The sequence below is a fragment of the Panulirus ornatus genome, chromosome 56 (assembly GCF_036320965.1).
Source record: "Panulirus ornatus isolate Po-2019 chromosome 56, ASM3632096v1, whole genome shotgun sequence".
In the NCBI taxonomy this organism is placed as follows: Eukaryota; Metazoa; Arthropoda; class Malacostraca; order Decapoda; family Palinuridae; genus Panulirus; species Panulirus ornatus.
In genome coordinates, this window is record NC_092279.1 from 8,329,248 (window position 1) to 8,352,289 (window position 23,042).

General features: G+C 40.1%; 1 protein-coding gene across 1 annotated transcript in view; it reads right to left on the reverse strand.

Annotated features, from left to right (window-relative positions):
• LOC139765858 (uncharacterized) overlaps positions 1 to 23,042 on the reverse strand; it is a 378,458-nt gene that overhangs the window by 137,094 nt on the left and 218,322 nt on the right. The window contains exons 8-10 of the mRNA XM_071693716.1: positions 11,136 to 11,362; positions 4,592 to 4,693; positions 2,754 to 2,879 (exon numbers count right to left, since the gene is read on the reverse strand). Of these exons, the coding sequence (XP_071549817.1) occupies positions 2,754 to 2,879; positions 4,592 to 4,693; positions 11,136 to 11,362 (455 nt within the window). The remainder of the gene's footprint in view (positions 1 to 2,753; positions 2,880 to 4,591; positions 4,694 to 11,135; positions 11,363 to 23,042) is intronic.

The window sequence follows — 23,042 nt, forward strand, 5'->3', positions numbered from 1 at the left end:
AGTTAATTAGTGTCTTCTACTGAAAAGATTTCTGCACTCCCTTTGGTATCATCTCCATTGGATATGAAAATAGTTTATGTATGTGCCTATTTTAGAAATGAGCTCTTTTACTGTGGAAGTAATGAAAACTTCTCAATTGTCAACATATTTCTTAAAAAGCAAAATATAAATAAAAAAAAGTTTTAGCTGTTTAATGTATGACACAATGGTCACGTATGACACCATGGTCAAATCTGTCAATGGCTTTTCCACAGTCTGTAAACATCGTGACAATATTCTGCTTTTTTCCATTGATTTTATAATTTGATAATGTGATCAATCAACTGAGAAAAATATGATTAGAAGGCACACTGTCTGGGTTATGTAGATTGATTCCATCAAGTCAATTACCTTACATTTTAAGATTCAGAAAGTTTAATATGGGATATAACTGTTATTGGTCAGTAACATTTTGAAAGTTCTTTGCTTCCAATTCTATTAATCTGAGCCACGTACTTCAGTTTCAGACGCTCTAAGTTCTTCAGGAGGATATCAATGCCCTTGGTATTTTCATTTCTGTAAAACGACATAGTTTCAAGAGTATGATCCAGAAACATAATGAATCCTGTCAAGGGCTCTCTCAAAGTTACGTGGCATGGTGATAATATCAGCCAAGTCAAACATGGGGAACTGCTATAAATGCAAAAGGTGAAAAAGTATTTTACTCTTTAGGATTCATACAGTTCTTGGTTACTGGTACAAGCGAGTTATTCTTGTTTGCTCTTCCAATGCTGCTATATAAAACTGCTGCACCATAAAAATGAGTTTGAAGAGTTAACCAGGAAAAATCAAAAAGCCCTAGTCTCTCCAAATAATTTATATTTATTATCATACTTTGTCGCCGTCTCCCATGTTAGAGAGGTAGCACAAGGAAACAGACGAAAGATTGGTCCAACCCACCCACATACACATGTACATACATATACATCCACACGCAGCACATATATATACCTATACATTTCAACATATACATACATATACATAAACAGACATATACATATAAACACACATATATAATTCATACTTGCTGCCTTCATTCATTCCCGTCGCCACCCCGCCACACATGAAATGACAACCCCCTACCCCTGCACGTGTACGAGGTAGCACTAGGAAAAGGCAACAAAGGCCACATTTATTCACACTCAGTCTCTAGCTGTCATGTATAATGCACCGAAACCACAGCTCCCTTTCCACATCCAGGACCCACAAAACTTTCCATGGTTTACCCCAGATGCTTCACATGCCTTGGTTCAATCCATTGACAGCACATCAACCCCAGTATACCACATCGTTCCAATTCACTCTATTCCTTGCACATCTTTCACTCTCCTGCATGTTCAGGCCCCAATCGCTCAAAATCTTTTTAACTCCATCCTTCCATCTCCAATTTGGTCTCCCACTTCTCGTTCCCTCCATCTCTGACACGTATATCCTCTTTGTCAATCTTTCCTTACTCATTCTCTCCATGTGAACAAACCATTTCAATACACCCTCTTCTGCTCTCTCAACCACAATTTTTATTACCACACAATCTCTCATACCATTTCATTACTTACTCGATCAAACCACCTCACACCACATATTGTCCTCAAACATCTCATTTCTAACACATCCACCCTCCTCTGCACAACCCTATCTATAGCTCAAGCCTCACAACCATATAACATTGTTGGAACCACCATTCCTTCAAACATAACCATTTTTGCTTTCTGAGATAATGTTCTCGCTGTCCACACCTTCAACGCTCCCAGAACTTTCGCCCCCTCCCCCACCCTGTGACTCACTTCTGCTTCCATGGTTCCATCCGCTGCCAAATCCACTCCCAGATATCTAAAACACTTCACTTCCTCCAGTTTTTCTCCATTCACACTTACCTTCCAATTGACTTGTCCGTCAACCCTACTGTACCTAATAACCTTGCTCTTATTCACAGTTTCTCTCAGCTTTCTTCTTTAACAGCCAGCTTCTGCAGTTTCTCACATGAATCAGCCACCAGTGCTGTATCATCAGCGAACAACAACTGACTCACTTCCCAAGCCCTCTAATCCACAACAGACTGCATACTTGCCCCTCTCTCCAAAGCTCTTGCATTCACCTCCTTAACAACCCCATCCATAAACAAATTAAACAACCATGGAGACATCACGTACCCCTGATGCAAATCAACATTCACTGGGAACCAATCACTTTCCTCTCTTCCTACACATACACATGCCTTACATTCTCAATAAAAACTTTTCACTGCATCTAACAACTTGCTTCCCACACCATATACTCTTAATACCTTCCACAGAGCATCTCTATCAACTCTATTATATGACTTTTCCAGGTCCATAAATGCTACATACAGATCCATTTATTTTTCTAAGTATTTCTCACATAAATCTTTCAAAGCAAACACCTGATCCACACATCCTCTACCACTTCTGAAACCACAATGTTGTTACCTAATCTGATGCTCTGTACATGCCTTGACCCTCTCGATCAATACCCTCCCATATAATTTCCCAGGAATAAACCAAATGAACCATATTCAATTATGGTTCTGTGATTATGAAAGCAAACCAACATAATCCATATCAAGCAATCCAGAAACAAAATCTCAAACCTTCCTCCAAAATGTATTAATACATAGCAATTCCTTTTCTCCATATCAGTCAAGGATAAAATAACCATATAACACAGTTGGCAGTAATAATCAATTTGTGTCATACCTGATTGTTCTTCATCCAGAAGCAAGCTACCTCATCAAGGGTTGCCTGAGTTTTGGTCTCCCATGCGTTGTATGTGTGCAACAAATCCATGAACTCTGTGTGATTGATCTGTACCTTATGAAATGCCTGTAAAACATGAAAAGCATTGAATCAACCACATATCACCTACATGTCACAGACAGTAAACACCAGGTGTTAGCATGCAGCTAGAAATCCTACCTTCATGTATTAACACTTTCTAGAAGCAGTGAGGAAAAAAAAAGCAAGCAATAGCAGGCAAAAGCAACAATAGCACTAAATACTGAAATTCTCTGATGATGGAAAACAAATGTATACACTTTCATGAGTATCTGATTTTGTCTTTGCAAGTTATGATCAAGTTTAAGTTGTAGGTTAAGGTGCAACTTCCAGTGATGGACAGACAGCCAGATGGATAATGGATGTAATTACATCTCTGAATGTAATTGTAACTAGGATGAAAAAAAAGAGGTGGTATGTTTGCTGAAAGAAACAGTGATGTTCTGGCTTCTGAATAAAAAGGGATTAAAATGGATTGGGAACATTTAGGGCTATGAAATGGGGACAATTATGACAGAGAACAAACTCTGGGATTGTTCAAGAGTCCAAGAAGTTCAGCTAAATGTTGACTTACCTAAATAGACCTCTGATGCCTGTTCCCTTCAGGAACTCCCATCAAGGGGGGGTAACCACAGCAAAGGAATCTCCACTTATTCCTCTCCTTACATGCCTCCCTCGCTAACACCATTCCATGCATTCTTCCACCACTTCAATTCCTCCAGTGTTCTTCCACTCTTTTTCCACACGTCAAAGGTGGTCTCCCTCTTAAACCAACCTCTTTAATCATATCTTCTTGCACTCTCCATGTACACTCCCCATCCTGCATACTTTCAATATGCCCAAACTACCTCAAAGTATTACGTTTCACCCACTCTTAACACTCTGCAATTCATTCCCTTTGCATTCTCTGCCATACATCTATCCATCAATTCATACCACATACTCCTCTCAAATAACTTATTTTCACAAGCCTGGATTCTTGACCACCGTGGCTCATTCCATGCCCATGTTTCCGCTGCATAGGTCAAGGTCAAAAGGACTATACTGTCCCTTAATTCATTCTTCACTTCCATAGTTACACCTCTACCCTTCATTTACTGCATTCAAGGGACCCAATAACTTTTCAACCCTACACTGCTCTCTCCCTTATCTCTCCTTCCATATCAACAAACTTACCCACAATAGCAACTAAATACTGAAATTCTCTGATGATGGAAAACAAATGTACACACTTTCATGAGTATCTGATTTTGTCTTTGCAAGTTATGATCAAGTTTAAGTTGTACGTTAAGGTGCAACTTCCAGTGATGGACAGACAGCCAGATGGACAATGGATGTGTCTACCATGCTATGAAGGTGACACAAAAAGAGTCTGGACTCTAAATTGGTCACAAGTTCATTCTTTCAAATGAGATTCATGATCAACTAAGATTTCACTGATGTACAAAGCCTCCAAAACATGAATTTGCATGACCCCAGTGGACAAGAATTTTCAGGTAAGCAAACAGTCCTCTCACCATAAGCTCAGAGATCTTAGAAGGAAGAAGGTTACAAACTTTGTGATTAACTCATTTGTATTAAAGGACTGTAATGGCACTGTCCAATAATAAGTTGTTGAGAAAGGCAGATACCGTCTCAGGTATTTGGACTTCCTGTCCAGGTCAAGCTGCTAATATCTATCTGGGGTGCCTAAAATTTGCCATCAAAGTGCTGCAGTGTAAAAAAATAAGAAAGCATATCATACACAAACGTAAACTCACATCATATGCAAATTTTGCATATCTCTTCAGCTTTTTCCAAACAAATTTATGGAACTGATGCATTTCATATTTACACTGGTATGGAGGCTCTCCATCTGTCATCTGGAAAAGGAAACAATAATATGAGAGGTTACATCTTTTCAAGTTAAATATAAAGGAAAAAGCTTTTAAAGCATATAAATACTTTCTATTTATATCTCTGAAGCCCATTCCCTTTGGGAAATTTCTCAAAGGGTTGGCCACGACAAAAAATCTCCATAATTGGTGAACTTCAGTGCCGCCTCTTAGCTCTTAATGCCTCAACTTTAATACACCATTAGCAGGGGCAACTCTAGCACAGTGTTTTCAGAGGCTCATATAAAAACTTCAACCATCTGATGATTATTTTCCAAGCAAATGTAACTCGTTATAGTAAATCTTTTCTAATTCAACAGCAATACAGTATAGCACTGACTGCATATACACTTGATATTTTCTACACATCCATTTTCTTCATTTCAAGAAAGTAGCAAATTAACATATGCATTCTGATAGTCAGCCCAAAATAAAAACGTGTTTTATTTTATGTGAAAACCTTCCACAGAACTATATAACTCATAAAGCATTTTGAAAATCACATTAAGAGAATGCATTAAAAAATGCACAATCTTTTTTACTGTGGATTATCAGTAAAGATTTATTCACTATAAGAGCTGAAATGAAGAACAGTGCAGAGAGAAAGAGAGTGTGGCCATTACAGCTCTGCCAAGAAAATTCTAAATTCATCATATGGATATCAGTAATCACTGAAAAATTTCACTCTTGCTTACTCTTTAATTTATCAAACTCCAAACACTCCTTCCCTTTAGTCAATGTGCTTTACTGAAGGGTAAATATGCAGTCTGTAGGTGATGAAAGGCCTGGCAAGTGACTTAGAAGTTGTTTGCTGATGATATGGCACTGGTGGCAGATTAGAATGAGTAGCTGCCGAAAATGGTGACTGAGTGTGGAAGTGTGTGTGAAAGGAGAAATTCATGTGTAAATGTAAATAACAGCAAGACTATTAGGATTAGCAGGGTTGAGGGATGTGTTCGACTGGGAGTGAGGCTGAATGGAAAAGGACTGAAGGGCATAAATCATTTTAGATACCCAGGAATAGAGATGGCACCAAATGGAATCCTGAAAATAGAAGTGTCATTGAGTAAGAGAGTGGGTGAAGGTCCTATAAATGATGAAGAATGTGTGGAAAGAAAGATCATTATTACCTAGGAAGGCAAAAATGGGTATGCTTGAGGGTATACTAGCCCCAACAATATCATATGGAGGTGAGGCATGGGCTGTAGATAAGGCTGTGCAGAGAAGGGCAGATGTGCTGTAAATGAAAAGTTTGAGGACAGTATGTGGTGTGAGGTAGTTCGACTGAGTAAGTAATGAAAGGATAAAAGAGATGTGCGGTGATAAAAAGAGGGCGTACTGAAATGGTTCGGACATATAGAAAAAATTCTCTCAATCCTTCCACCTCCAATCTGATCTTCTGCTTCTCATTGTCCCCTCCATTTTTGACACATATTTCCTCTAGTCAACCCCTCTCCATACATCCAAACCATTTGAGCACACCATCCACAGCTCTTTCAACTATACTCTTCTTATTAACACAACTATCCCTTAATGTATGTATGATTCATGGTGAGGTGCCTGAGGATTGGTGGAATGCTTGCATAGTGCCACTGTACAAAGGCAAAGGGGATAAGAGTGAGTGCTCAAATTACAGAGGTATAAGTTTGTTGAGTATTCCTAGGAAATTATATGGGAGGGTATTGATTGAGAGGGTAAAGGCATGTACAGAGCATCAGATTGGGGAAGAGCAGTGTGCTTTCAGAAGTGGTAGAGGATGTGTGGATCAGGTGTTTGCTTTGAAGAATGTGTGTGAGAAATACTTAGAAAAGCAAATGGATTTGTATGTAGCATTTATGGATCTGGAGAAGGCATATGATAGAGTTGATAGAGATGCTCTGTGGAAGGTACTAAGAATATATGGTGTGGGAGTCACGTTGTTAGAAGCAGTGAAAAGTTTTTATCGAGGATGTAAGGCATGTGTACATGTTGGAAGAAAGGAAAGTGATTGGTTCTCAGTGAATGTAGGTTTGCGGCAGGGGTGTGTGATATCTCCATGGTTGTTTAATTTGTTTATGGATGGGGTTGTTAGGGAGGTGAATGCAAGAGTTTTGGAAAGAGGGGCAAGTATGAAGTCTGTTGGGGATGAGAGAGCTTGGGAAATGAGTCAGTTGTTGTTCGCTGATGATACAGCGCTGGTGGCTGATTCATGTGAGAAACTGCAGAAGCTGGTGACTGAGTTTGGTAAAGTGTGTGAAAGAAGACAGTTAAGAGTAAATGTGAATAAGAGCAAGGTTATTAGGTACAGTAGGGTTGAGGGTCAAGTCAACTGGGAGGTAAGTTTGAATGAAGAAAAACTGGAGGAAGTAAAGTGTTTTAGATATCTGGGAGTGGATCTGGCAGCGGATGGAACCATGGAAGCAGAAGTGAATCATTGGGTGGGGGAGGGGGCGAAAATCCTGGGAGCCTTGAAGAATGTTTGGAAGTCGAGAACATTATCTCGGAAAGCAAAAATGGGTATGTTTGAAGGAATAGTGGTTCCAACATTGTTGTATGGTTGCGAGGCGTGGGCTATGGATAGAGTTGTGCGCAGGAGGGTGGATGTGCTGGAAATGAGATGTTTGAGGACAATATGTGGTGTGAGGTGGTTTGATCGAGTAAGTAATGTAAGGGTAAGAGAGATGTGTGGAAATAAAATGAGCGTGGTTGAGAGAGCAGAAGAGGGTGTTTGGAAATGGTTTGGGCACGTGGAGAGAATGAGTGAGGAAAGATTGACCAAGAGGATATATGTGTCGGAGGTGGAGGGAACGAGGAGAGGTGGGAGACCAAATTGGAGGTGGAAAGATGGAGTGAAAAAGATTTTGAGTGATCGGGGCCTGAACATGCAGGAGGGTGAAAGGCGGGCAAGGAATAGAGTGAAGTGGATCGATGTGGTATACCGGGGTCGACGTGCTGTCAATGGACTGAATCAGGGCATGTGAAGCGACTGGGGTAAACCATGGAAAGTTCTGTGGGGCCTGGATGTGGAAAGGGAGCTGTGGTTTTGGGCATTATTACATGACAGCTAGAGACTGAGTGTGAACGAATGGGGCCTTTGTTGTCTTTTCCTAATGCTACCTCGCACACATGAGGGGGGAGGGGGATGTTATTCCATGTGTGGCGAGGTGGCAATGGGAATAAATAAAGGCAGACAGTATGAATTATGTACATGTGTATATACGTATATGTCTGTGTGTGTATATATATGTGTACATTGAGATGTATAGGTATGTATATTTGCGTGTGTGGACGTGTATGTATATACATGTGTACGGGGGTGGGTTGGGCCATTTCTTTCGCCAGTTTCCTTGCGCTACCTCGCAAATGCAGGAGACAGCGACAAAGCAAAATAAATAATAATAAAATAAATAATCCCTTAAATTACCTGATTAACCCTACCAGGTACCCTACCCTCTATAAGAATGCATAGTCACCCTTATCTCCAAAATCCCTATGTTTACCTTTGTTATCACCCATCCATAAGCAGAATAAACTGCCATTATGGCATCACATCCCCTGTCACAGTCCCACCTTCACATGGAACCACTCAGCCTCCTCTCTGCTTACTCGCATATATGCCTTACTCGCCTCATAAAAACTCCCCTGCTTCTAATAGCTTTCCTTCCTCACCAAATATTTGTAATAAATTCTGCAAAGAATTTCTATCAACTCTATCTATGCTTTCTCTAGATCCTTGAATGCCACATACAAATCCTTCTGTTTCTCTAAGTAAATTAGAGCCCCATTTTTCAAAATATACACCTCATCCACAAATGTTTAACCGTGCCTTAAGCTTCTCTGCTCCTCCAAAGTTCAACACTCTATGCATGCCAGCACCTTCTCAATTACTACTCTTCCATATAATTTACAAGGTACACTCAACAAACTTATACTTCTGCAATTCAAATACTCACTTTTGTACCTCTTGTCTTCATAAAATGACACTATGCATGCATTCTGGTAATCGTAAGGCACCTCACCGAGTTCTATAAATACAATGAAATTCTTCAACTAACCAATCAACAAAACTGCACCCCTTTAAAGTGAAATCCAACTGTAAAAACATTTAATCCAGTCACACTGCCATATTTCATCATATGTAAGGCTTGCAGTACTTCTCTTTTTAACAAACCACTTAACATTATACTCTTTCTTTGCATACCCCTCCCACCCTGACACAAAATACCAATATGCCAATCTATCATCAAACACATTCAACAGTCCTTCAAAATACCCCTTCAATCTTCTTATTTGCCCATCTCTTCTTGTTACCACTTCTTCATTTGTCCCCTTTATGAATGTTCCCATTGTTTCTCTTGGCTTTTTGCATTACCAACATTTTTCTAAGACATTTTCTGTTTCATTCTGAAGTTTGCTGATACTCACTCATCCCAATTCTCATTTGCCCTCTTTTTGCATCCCTAAGCCTCCCTCCCGACTTGTACATCTAATCACTCACCTTCTAACTCTGAAAGTAGCTTCTTTATATCCCTCTTTTCTCATTCACTTGTAACTTCATCCCACTAATCACTGCCCTTTCTCACCAGCTTACCTCCCACCTTCTGCATACCACACTCTTCTCTCACATAAACCAACAGTGCTTCCCTAAATACCTTCTATTCCTCACCTTAACCACTTGTTTTGATAACTCTCATCTTGAGCCATTCTAAGCTCACTCTCTCCTAGTATCTCTTCACACAAGCCTCTTTTCCAAGCTCACTTATTTTCACCACCCTTTTCTCACACACATTTTTTTCTAATTTCTGGAAGCACTAACATATCTTCATCCTCTGCCTTGTACTGATGAGACATCCTAACAGCTGCCCCTCTTAGCACATTCACATCCAAGAGCCTCTATTTCGCATGACTGTCAATCAATACATAATCCAATAATGCCCATTTACCATCTTTTCTACTCAGCATACACTTATGTATGACCCTCTTTTTAAACCAAGTATTTTCAAATGCCAGTTCTTTTTCAGCACTTAACTCCACAAGCTGTTAACCACTACTATTCACATCCCTGAATAGCCTATGTCCCCCTAATTACAGTCTCAATTACCCAATTATATCCTCAATTACCCATTTTCACATTCAAATCACCTCTTACTAATACCCAATCTCTCACATCGAACTGCAGGCACACCCACTTAGCTCCTCCCAAAATACTAGCCTCTCTTTGTCATCCTTCTCATACCAGGTACATAAGCATCAATAATCACCAACTTCTCCAAAACTCATTAAGATGATAGGACAATGATAAAGATCTTTGGTATTACTCCTGAAGGTACTGAAAGTAAAGATACAAACTGCAAAAGGAAAAGAAAAGTAAAGATGTGAGTATTTGCTTTGGGTTAGAGAAATTTGAGACATAGATACAAAGGGAATAACTGTTGATCATGAGCAAACAACAAACATCTTATGGGTGAAAAAATATGAATGTGTTAATCTTGTGTGCTTTCGGTGCATTATACATGACAGCTAGAGATTGAGTGTGAACGAAAGTGGCCTTTGTTGTCTTTTCCTAGCGCTACCTAATGCACATGCGGGGGGAGGGGGTTGTCATTTCATGTGTGGCGGGGTGGCTATGGGAATGAATAAGGGCAGACAGAATGAATTATGTACATGTGTATATATGTATATGTCTCTGTGCGTATATATATGTATACGTTGAGATGTATAGGTATGTACATGTGCATGTGTTGACGTGTATGCATATACATGTGTGTGTGGGTGGGTTGGGCCTTTCTTTCGTCTGTTTCCTTGGGCTACTTCGCTAACGCAAGAGACAGCGACAAAGCATAATAAATAAATAAATAATCTTGTGTGACATACTAAACTAAAAAATGGAATATTAACCCTGAAACACTATCGTCACAAGTTAGGAACTATTTCACAACCCTTGGGTTCAACAGACCCAATGGGGAAAATAGGAAAAGTAGCTCTAATTGCAATTTATAAAAAAAAAAATGTGTATGAACTTTAAGCTTTAATTCACCTTATCAAGATGTGAAAATATAGAAAACATAAATGGAAGTGATTAATGTAAAAAGAGCAGAGAACTTTGAAAGTTGATATGAAAAAATAGTTATTACTCTAATCAACATAACACAAAATCTATTCTTTATATGGACTTGATATCAAGGGTATCCCTTCTCCAGGCCACTGGCTTCCTGCTGATAGATGGACAACTTCCCTGCATCCCCATGATCTGCAAGCCACTAATCATTCATTCTCCGCACTTTCATTATCCATAGGTCTATTAGACCCAAAAACTGCAAAAACAAAGAAGGAATAGGAGCACAGAGTGATGCACCTACCTTAAAAGTATACATGTATGAACAAATTCAGGCATTCTACACACAGAAAAAGTACTTTTCCATGTCCCCTGAATATCATGGTAAGAACTTACAACTGTGCTATCAATGCATGGTGGAAAGGCCACAGATATAAAGTTAAACTGCTCTAGAAGAATGGAGGGCGACCAGTGGAATATGAGAACTGAGCGAGCATCAGTGCCATGTAGATAACTGTTGTGGCGGATAAATTCATGATCCAGGTTAGGTCCAATCCATACCACCTTGACAAAAGCTTTCATAGATTCAATCTGGCCACGGAGGAACTTTGTCACATTCAAATCTGAAAGTAAAATTTTGAAAATTCTGTATTTGGCAATACACCAATATATGTTACTTAATTTCTTTATGATCTAATCTAATGAATAATAACTTTATTTGCTTTAAAAAAAGAAAAGTACCTTTAACAAAGGGAGGATCAAAGTATCCTATCCCTTGTTACTCACTGTTCCAAATAAAACTCATATCTGGATTAGGTGAAGATATTGTATATAGCCACTTTTTTCCTAACCTATGATCTTATCAGAGAAATTTACTGAACAAGACTTTTTTCAGAAGCCTGTTGGGTACACCAAAAGACATGAAATGAGAAGTTAAATTATGTTCTGAATGGATAATATACTGGAATAAAAGAATGCAGGTAAAATCTACAAGCATTCCAGTGAATGCAGTAAGAAATATTCATGCTTTGACAGAAAGGTGCAGGTAAAATAGGAATAGAAATATAATACGTTTTTTTTTTTTTTTTTTTGCTGTCTCCCGCGTTTGTGAGGTAGCGCAAGGAAACAGATGAAAGAAATGGCCCAACCCACTCCCATATGCATGTATATACATACGTCCACACACGTAAATATACATACCTACACAGCTTTCCATGGTTTACCCCAGACGCTTCACATGCCCTGATTCAATCCACTGACAGCACGTCAACCCCGGTATACCATATCGATCCAATTCACTCTATTCCTTGCCCGCCTTTCACCCTCCTGCATGTTCAGGCCCCGATCACACAAAATCTTTTTCACTCCATCTTTCCACCTCCAATTTGGTCTCCCACTTCTCCTCGTTCCCTCCACCTCCGACACATATATCCTCTTGGTCAATCTTTCCTCACTCATTCTCTCCATGTGCCCAAACCATTTCAAAACACCCTCTTCTGCTCTCTCAACCACGCTCTTTTTATTTCCACACATCTCTCTTACCCTTACGTTACTTACTCGATCAAACCACCTCACACCACACATTGTCCTCAAACATTTCATTTCCAGCACATCCATCCTCCTGCGCACAACTCTATCCATAGCCCACGCCTCGCAACCATACAACATTGTTGGAACCACTATTCCTTCAAACATACCCATTTTTGCTTTCCGAGATAATGTTCTTGACTTCCACACATTCTTCAAGGCTCCCAGAATTTTCGCCCTCTCCCCCACCCTATGATCCACTTTCGCTTCCATGGTTCCATCCGCTGCCAGATCCACTCCCAGATATCTAAAACACTTTACTTCCTCCAGTTTTTCTCCATTCAAACTTATCTCCTAATTGACTTGACCCTCAACCCTACTGTACCTAATAACCTTGCTCTTATTCACATTTACTCTTAACTTTCTTCTTTCACACACTTTACCAAACTCAGTCACCAACTTCTGCAGTTTCTCACATGAATCAGCCACCAGCGCTGTATCATCAGCGAACAACAACTGACTCACTTCCCAAGCTCTCTCATCCCCAACAGACTTCATACTTGCCCCTCTTTCCAAAACTCTTGCATTCACCTCCCTAACAACCCCATCCATAAACAAATCAAACAACCATGGAGACATCACACACCCCTGCCGCAAACCAACATTCACTGAGAACCAATCTCTTTCCTCTCTTCCTACACGTACACATGCCTTACATCCTCGATAAAAACTTTTCACTGCTTCTAACAACTTGCCTCCCACACCATATATTCTTAATACCTTCCATAGAGCATCTCTATCAACTCTATCATATGCCTTCTCCAGATCCATTTGCTTTTCTAAGTATTTCTCACATACATTCTTCAAAGCAAACACCTGATCCACATATCCTCTACCACTTCTGAAACCACACTGCTCTTCCCCACACAAGAAAACAGAGGCCTATCAAAAGACAATTCAACAGGGAGGTATAGGGGCAGGAGTTGTCAGAAAGTAAAGGATGAAATAAGAAAGGAGAATACAAAGAGATCTAAATGCTCTTAAAGTCACAGAATGTGGGCAGAAAACTGCTGGGATAATTAAAATTCAGCTGAATATAATGCATTTAAAGGCAAATATGAATGGGATGACAATAAATGCTAACAAAAGTATAAAGGCTAAATGTCAAGAGGCTAGAGAATGTAACAATCTCAAATAAAAGGAATGATATCAATATGTGTCAGAGGGAGATGGAACGAGGAGAAGCAGGAGACCAAATTGGAGGTGGAAGGATGGAGTAAAAAAGATTTTGAGCGATCTGGGCCTGATCATACAGGAGGGTGAAAGGCGTGCAAGGAATAGGGTGAACTGGAACGATGTGGTATGCCAGGTTTGACATACTGTCAATGGACTGAACCAAGGAATGAGAAGCGTCTGGGGCAAACCATGGAAAGTTTTGTGGGGCCTGGATGTAGAGAGGGAGCTGCGGTTTCGGTGCATTACACATGACAGCTCGAGAATGAGTGTGAACGAATGTGGCTTTTTTTGTCTTTTCCTAGCTATTTCATGTGTGGCAGGGTGGATGAATGGATGAAGGCAGCATGTATGAATATGTACATGTCTGTGTATGTATATGTGTATGTATATGTTGAAATGTATAGGTAAGTATATGTGCGTGTGAGGGCATTTACGTATATACATGGGTATGAGGGTGGGTTGGGCCATTCTTTCATCTGTTACCTTGCACTACCTTGCTACGCAGGAGACAGTGACTAAGTATAATAAATAAATAAATAAATAAATAATAAATAAATACAATATACTCATCTTACTATTTCATTTAATTATAGTTGATCACCAATCCTCATGTCTGTAAGGCAGCACCAGAAAACAGACAAAGAAAGACCTAACTACTCACAATACACATATATAAGCACATACACATACATATGCCCACAAGATTTTCTTTTTAATACATATATTTGCCATTTCCTGCATTAGCAAGGTAGAGTTCAAGATCAGAAGACAGAGCTTTAAAGGGAAGACTCCTCACTTGGCCCCCTCCTCTGTTCCTTCTTTTGGGAAAGTGAAACAAGAGGGTTGGATTTCCAGCTCCCCCACTCTAACCCCTATTGGTCGCCTTCTACAACATGCAAGGAATATGTGGGAAGCATACTTTCTCCCTTATCCCCAAGGAATTTTTTTTTTTTTTTTTTTGCCACTGTCTCCCGCGTTTGCGAGGTAGCGCAAGGAAACAGACGAAAGAAATGGCCCAACCCACCCCCATACACATGTATATACATACGTCCACACACGCAAATATACATACCTACACAGCTTTCCATGGTTTACCCCAGACGCTTCACATGCCTTGATTCAATCTACTGACAGCACGTCAACCCCGGTATACCACATCGCTCCAATTCACTCTATTCCTTGCCCTCCTTTCACCCTCCTGCATGTTCAGGCCCCGATCACACAAAATCTTTTTCACTCCATCTTTCCACCTCCAATTTGGTCTCCCTCTTCTCCTCGTTCCCTCCACCTCCAACACATATATCCTCTTGGTCAATCTTTCCTCACTCATTCTCTCCATGTGCCCAAACCATTTCAAAACACCCTCTTCTGCTCTCTCAACCACGCTCTTTTTATTTCCACACATCTCTCTTACCCTTACGTTACTTACTCGATCAAACCACCTCACACCACACATTGTCCTCAAACATCTCATTTCCAGCACATCCATCCTCCTGCGCACAACTCTATCCATAGCCCACACCTCGCAACCATACAACATTGTTGGAACCACTATTCCTTCAAACATACCCATTTTTGCTTTCCGAGATAATGTTCTCGACTTCCACACATTCTTCAAGGCTCCCAGAATTTTCGCCCCCTCCCCCACCCTATGATCCACTTCCGCTTCCATGGTTCCATCCGCTGCCAGATCCACTCCCAGGTATCTAAAACACTTCACTTCCTCCAGTTTTTCTCCATTCAAACTCACCTCCCAATTGACTTGACCCTCAACCCTACTGTACCTAATAACCTTGCTCTTATTCACATTTACTCTTAACTTTCTTCTTTCACACACTTTACCAAACTCAGTCACCAGCTTCTGCAGTTTCTCACATGAATCAGCCACCAGCGCTGTATCATCAGCGAACAGCAACTGACTCACTTCCCAAGCTCTCTCATCCCCAACAGACTTCATACTTGCCCCTCTTTCCAAAACTCTTGCATTCACCTCCTCCAAGGATAATATATAAATATATATTTCCGCCACCACCCAGCCCCAAAGGAAACCACATCACCACCCCCTGCCTCAGCAAAGGTAGCACCAAGACAAAGAAAGGCCACATCCGCTCACATACATTCTCTAGCTGTCATGTGTAATGCACCAAAACCACACCTCCCTATCCACACCCAAGCCCCACAGACTTTTCTGTGGTTTACCCTAAATACTTCACATACCCAGGTTAAGTCCACTGAACGCACATTGACCCAGTATACCAAATCGTTCCAATTCATTCTATTCCATGCATGCCTTTCACCCTCCTGCATGAACTGTTCAGGCCTAAATTGCTGAAATCTTTTTCGCTTCATCCTTCCATCTCCAATTTGGTCTGCTTTTTCATGTTCCCTCCACTTCTGACACATACATCCTCTATGTCAACCTTTCCTCACTCATTCTTTCCATATGTCCAAACCATTTCTACACACCCTCTTCTGCTTTCTCAACCACTCTCTTTTTATTCCCAAACAACTCTCTTACACTTTCATTACTTACTCATCAAACCACCTCACATCACATAATCTCCTCAAACATTTAATTTCCAATACACCCAATCTTCTCCACACAACCCTTTCTATAGCCCATTCCTTGCAACCATATCATATTGTTGTAACTACTATTCCTTCAAACACCCATTTTTTCTCTCCGAGACAATGTTCTCTCTTTCCAGATATTCTTCATCATTCCAAGAACCTTCATCCTCTCCCCCAACCGATGACTCACTTCCACTTCCATGATTCAATCTGCTGCCAAGTCCACTCCCAGATATCTAAATCACTTCACTTCCCCCAATGTCTCTCCATTCAAAACTTACATCCCAACTAACATGTCCCTCAACCAGGCTGAAACTAATAACCTTGCTTTTATTCACATTTACTATAAACTTTCTCTTTTCAAACACATTTCCAAACTCAGTCACCAACTTCTGCAGTTTCAAACTCGAATCAGCCACCAGTGCTGTATCATCAGCAAACAACAACTAACTGACTCACTTCCCAACAGACTGCATACTCACCCCTATCTCCAAAACTCTTGCATTTACCTCCCTAACAACCCCATCTATAAACAAATTAAACAACCATGGTGACACCACACACCCTTGCCACAGACTGGCCTTCACTGGGAACCAATCACTCTCCTCTCTTCCTACTCGTACACATGCCTTACACCCTTGATAAAAAGTTTTCTGCTTCTAGTAGCTTACCTCCAACACCATATATTCTTACGGACTTCCACAAAGAATCTCTCAACCCATCATATGCCTTCATCAGATCCATAAATGCTACATACAAATCCTTTTGTTTTTCTATGTATTTCTCACACACATTCTCCAAAGCAAACATCTGATCCACACATCCTCTACCACTTCTGAAACCACACTGCTCCTCCCTAATGCTCTGTACATGCACCCACCCTCTCAATCAATACCCTCCTATAAAATTTTCTTAGTGTACTTAACAAAGTTATGCTTCTGTAGCTTGAACACTCACCTTTATCTCCTTTGCCTTTATACAGAGGCACTATGTGTGCATTCCTCCAATCCTTCGGCACTTCACCATGATCCATACATACACTGAATATCCTCACCAACCAATCAACAATACAGTCACCACTTTTCTTAATAAATTCAACTGCAATCTCTCAACCCATCATACACCTTCACCAGATCCATAAATGCTACATACAAATCCTTCTGTTTTTCTACGTATTTCTCACACACATTCTTCAAAGCAAACATCTGGTTCACATATCCTCTACCACTTCTGAAACCACACTGCTCCTCCCTAATCTGATGCTCTGTGCATGCATCCACCCTCTCAATCAATACCCTCCCTTATAATTTTCTTGGTGTACTTAACAAAGTTATGCTTCTGTAGTTTGAACACTCAACTTTATCCCCTTTGCATTTAAACATAGGCACTATATGTGCATTCCTCCAATCCTTTGGCACTTCACCATGATCCATACATACACTGAATATCCTTACCAACCAATCAACAACAGAGTCACCACTTTTCTTAACAAATTCAACTGCAATACCGAATCTCATCTTCCGCAAGGCTTTCACCACTTCTATTATCACCAAACCACTCTCCCTGACTCACTGACTTTGCTTACCACCCAGACTTAAACACCCCTACATATGCCAATCTATCCTGAAACACATTTAACAACTCTTCAAAATACTCAGTACATCTCCTTACTCCATCACTAACTATTATCATTTCCCCTTACATAATATATTAGATACAGATGAATGGAATTCTTGGCTTCAGAGTAAAATAATCAACTGCTTTGGTATAAAGATCAGGCTTGCCTCAAAGTCTCGTTAATACTTTTTCAACTTAAAACAGGACTAATCTGTGTAGTCTTTCTTGATTTTGACAATTTTCAATATCAGTTTTTATGCATCCCAAGGCAGAGATGCTGAGCTCTACAGGTGCAATTGCAGCTGGAATCAATAAAATCAATTCACAAAGAATAACGACTTCATGACATACACTTTCCAAGCTGTGTTATTTTTAGGGAAACAGTGTTTCTTGGCAGGAAGCAAAAGCAGCATGCATCACTCCACATACAATGTGTGTTGGTGTGTGATGACATAAATGATGCAACATATATTAAAATGTATGAGTAATGTGGTGAATGAAGAGAGTACAAAAGTGTTACAAAACATTGCCTATGTTTATCTTTGAAAGTTTATGACAATTTCAACAAAATTTTGAAATATTGCTTATTCAATTTATTGATGAAGGACTGTACATCAGGAAAACAACAGGCCTACGGCTGAGGAGGATGCTATGTTCCTTTGGAGGAACCCATATTCCTTCGCCTGATAGTGGCATGCACACTCCAAAAACAATGAGTACGTTTGATAACTGATGCGTGAGTTAACATGTAATATAATGCTTGAGTACTCAATAGAAAGGAATGCAAGGAAATCAAACAGCATCTAACGACTGGATCCTTTTGAAACTGTTTGTGATAGTGGATGATATCAGAAACTCGTAGATTAGTGTGGGGAAACGTTAGAAGGTTTACAGATAATCAAAAAACAATAACACATAAATTGTTAATGTGAAGGGGGCACAAATAATGTAAAGTGTAGACTTGAAGCAAAATACCTATCAAGTCTAATCTTAAACATATTGTCAGTACTGCTTTCAAACACCCTAATTGGCAACTCATCTATGGTAAAACATTTGCCCATAAGTTTGTATCCATTATCAAGAGCAAAATCTGATGAAAAAAGTCTAAAGTAATGAGTGTCACAGATCAAGATTATCAAAGTCTTTGACAATTTTGAATACTTGTATTAAACCATGTCTTAACCTTCTCTTTTCTAAGCTAAATAGATTCAAGTCATTTAATCTGCCCTTGTAGGATTTGTTTCTCAGCCTAAGAATCATCTTTGTAGTGAGACACTTCACCCTCTCCAACCTGTCCATTTTCTTTTATAGGTAGGGTGACCAAAACTGAAAACAATATTCTAATGTTGACAAATCAATGAATTGTAAAGAGCAAGGATTGTTTCCCTGGGCTTAAATTCAAAGGTAATTTATGAATCAAAGAATTTTGTTCACTCTTTTTACTGCTTCTGTGTACTGTTTACTTTGATTTAGGTTTCCAGAGACTTACACCCTAGTCTTTTTATTCATTTACCTTTTGCAGTTCAACAGAAACTATATGTAGCTTGCCTTTTCGTCTTTACAACCAATATGTAAAACTTTGCTGGTATCTATCTATCTACATCTCTGATGCTTATTCCCATCTGAAACTCCCTCAGTGGGGTTGCCATGACAATAGTCTCCATGACTAGTACACTCCAAAGCCATTTCTTAGCCTTTAAAGCCTCAACCTTAACAGGACACTGGCAAAGGGCAACTCCAACACAGTGTTTGCAGAGGCTCCTACCTAATGTTCCTACTGACTACTTCTACCTAATGCTCCTGCATAATGTTCCTACTGACTACTTCTACCTAATGCTCCTGCCTAATGTTCCTAACTACTACTAATACCTAATGCTCCTGCCTAAGTGTTGCTAACTACTGCTTCTATCTATTGCTCCTACCATTTTGCCAAAAGGCAGGGGTAGTACATAGTTAACCTGTAAATATTATGACCTCCCAGTTCTGTGATATCATCTCAACTGAGTCTTTTCAGCAAAATGGCTACCTATATTCAATACACAATTCTTTCTCTTTTTAATAAAGTGATCTAAATGTCTTAAAAATTACAATTTTGGCCAAGTTAGCTGTTCTTTACACAGAGTATTGAATATCTTAATTTTTTTGTGTGTACATATTTGCCATTTTCCGCATTAGCAAGGTAGCGTTAAGAACAGAGAACTAAGCCTTTGAAGGAATATCCTCACTTGGCTCTCTTCTCAGTTCTTTCTTTTGGAAAAGTAAAAACAGGAGGGGAGGATTTCCAACCCCCACTCCCACCCCTTTAGTCACCTTCTACGACATGCAGGAATAAGTGGGAAGTATTCTTTCTTCCCTATAAATTTTCACAAGGGCAAATTTACAGTCCGTACAGAATGGAAAAAGGTGAGAACAATGGAAGTAAGGGGAGTGGGGGAGGAATGGGATGTATTTAGGGAATCAGTGATGGATTGCGCAAAAGATGCTTGTGGCATGAGAAGAGTGGGAGGTGGGTTGATTAGAAAGGGTAGTGAGTGGTGGGATGAAGAAGTAAGAGTATTAGTGAAAGATAAGAGAGAGGCATTTGGACGATTTTTGCAGGGAAAAAATGCAATTGAGTGGGAGACATATAAAAGAAAGAGACAGGAGGTCAAGAGAAAGGTGCAAGAGGTGAAAAAAAAGGGCAAATGAGAGTTGGGGTGAGAGAGTATCATTAAATTTTAGGGAGAATAAAAAGATGTTCTGGAAGGAGGTAAATAAAGTGCGTAAGACAAGGGAGCAAATGGGAACTTCAGTGAAGGGCGCAAATGGGAAGGTGATAACAAGTAGTGGTGATGTGAGAAGGAGATGGAGTGAGTATTTTGAAGGTTTGTTGAATGTGTTTGATGATAGAGTGGCAGATATAGGGTGTTTTGGTCGAGGTGGTGTGCAAAGTGAGAGGGTTAGGGAAAATGGTTTGGTAAACAGAGAAGAGGTAGTAAAAGCTTTGCGGAAGATAAAAGCCGGCAAGGCAGCAGGTTTGGATGGTATTGCAGTGGAATTTATTAAAAAAGGGGGTGACTGTATTGTTGACTGGTTGGTAAGGTTATTTAATGTATGTATGACTCATGTTGAGGTGCCTGAGGATTGGCGGAATGCGTGCATAGTGCCATTGTACAAAGGCAAAGGGGATAAGAGTGAGTGCTCAAATTACAGAGGTATAAGTTTGTTGAGTATTCCTGGTAAATTATATGGGAGGGTATTGATTGAGAGGGTGAAGGCATGTACAGAGCATCAGATTGGGGAAGAGCAGTGTGGTTTCAGAAGTGGTAGAGGATGTGTGGATCAGGTGTTTGCTTTGAAGAATGTATGTGAGAAATACTTAGAAAAGCAAATGGATTTGTATGTAGTATTTATGGATCTGGAGAAGGCATATGATATGTGGCATATGTGGAAGGTATTAAGAATATATGGTGTGGGAGGCAAGTTGTTAGAAGCAGTGAAAAGTTTTTATCGAGGATGTAAGGCATGTGTACGTGTAGGAAGAGAGGAAAGTGATTGGTTCTCAGTGAATGTAGGTTTGCGGCAGGGGTGTGTGATGTCTCCATGGTTGTTTAATTTGTTTATGGATGGGGTTGTTAGGGAGGTGAATGCAAGAGTTTTGGAAAGAGGGGCAAGTATGAAGTCTGTTGGGGATGAGAGAGCTTGGGAAGTGAGTCAGTTGTTGTTCTCTGATGATACAGCGCTGGTGGCTGATTCATGTGAGAAACTGCAGAAGCTGGTGACTGAGTTTGGTAAAGTGTGTGAAAGAAGAAAGTTAAGAGTAAATGTGAATAAGAGCAAGGTTATTAGGTACAGTAGGGTTGAGGGTCAAGTCATTTGGGAGGTGAGTTTGAATGGAGAAAAACTGGAGGAAGTGAAGTGTTTTAGATATCTGGGAGTGGAATCTGGCAGCGGATGGAACCATGGAAGCGGAAGTGGATCATAGGGTGGGGGAGGGGGCGAAAGTTCTGGGAGCCTTGAAGAATGTGTGGAAGTCGAGAACATTATCTCGGAAAGCAAAAATGGGTATGTTTGAAGGAATAGTGGTTCCAACAATGTTGTATGGCTGTGAGGCGTGGGCTATGGATAGAGTTGTGCGCAGGAGGATGGATGTGCTGGAAATGAGATGTTTGAGGACAATGTGTGGTGTGAGGTGGTTTGATCGAGTAAGTAACGTAAGGGTAAGAGAGATGTGTGGAAATAAAAAGAGCGTGGTTGAGAGAGCAGAAGAGGGTGTTTTGAAATGGTTTGGGCACATGGAGAGAATGAGTGAGGAAAGATTGACCAAGAGGATATATGTGTCGGAGGTGGAGGGAACGAGGAGAAGAGGGAGACCAAATTGGAGGTGGAAAGATGGAGTGAAAAAGATTTTGTGTGATCGGGGCCTGAACATGCAGGAGGGTGAAAGGAAGGCAAGGAATAGAGTGAATTGGAGCGATGTGGTATACCGGGGTTGACGTGCTGTCAGTGGATTGAATCAAGGCATGTGAAGCGTCTGGGGTAAACCATGGAAAGCTGTGTAGGTATGTATATTTGCGTGTGTGGACGTATGTATATACATGTGTATGGGGGTGGGTTGGGCCATTTCTTTCGTCTGTTTCCTTGCGCTACCTCGCAAACGCGGGAGACAGCGACAAAGCAAAAAAAAAAAAAAAATAAATAAATAAATAAATTTAGTGGTCATGATTTACAATTTCCATAAGGGTGAATTTCTAAAATCCTAATGTCTGTTACACAGGTGACCTATGTATGTAAGCGATAACGTCTTGATATTTCCACCTTTAATAAAAGGAACCAATGGGTTCCTGTACTCACTAGAGGAATCTACTTATGCAATGTATCACCTGCAACTTTAATTAGTCTCAAGAAAAATCCTCAAGGCTCAGATATCCAGAGATAACAATGGTGGTAGGATATCAGCTGCTACCCCTGCAGCCCATCCCTTGCTACTCTGCAGGATAAAGTGAAAAGACTTTGGGGAACCCATATGAAGATAACAACCAACTATCATATCCAGACATACCAGGTGACCACGTACAATGATTCTGAGTATAACATTAGAGAAAGACTCAATCTCCACGAAGAACAAAGTAATGTGATAGCAGAGGTAGATGTGCTAGCTTTAATGGACTTAAACAGTATGCAGTGTGCCAAAATTCAAATGCCGAGCACCTTGCCAAGGTATAAGTGTATATGACATGCTAGGATTAAATATATGTGGTTGTTAAAATGGATGATACTAATAAATTTCATCTGTCTATTCAAATCAACTTTTATAACCCTAGCCTATATCAAAAGGGTTAAAGATGTACAGCAAATTGCACACTTCATAAA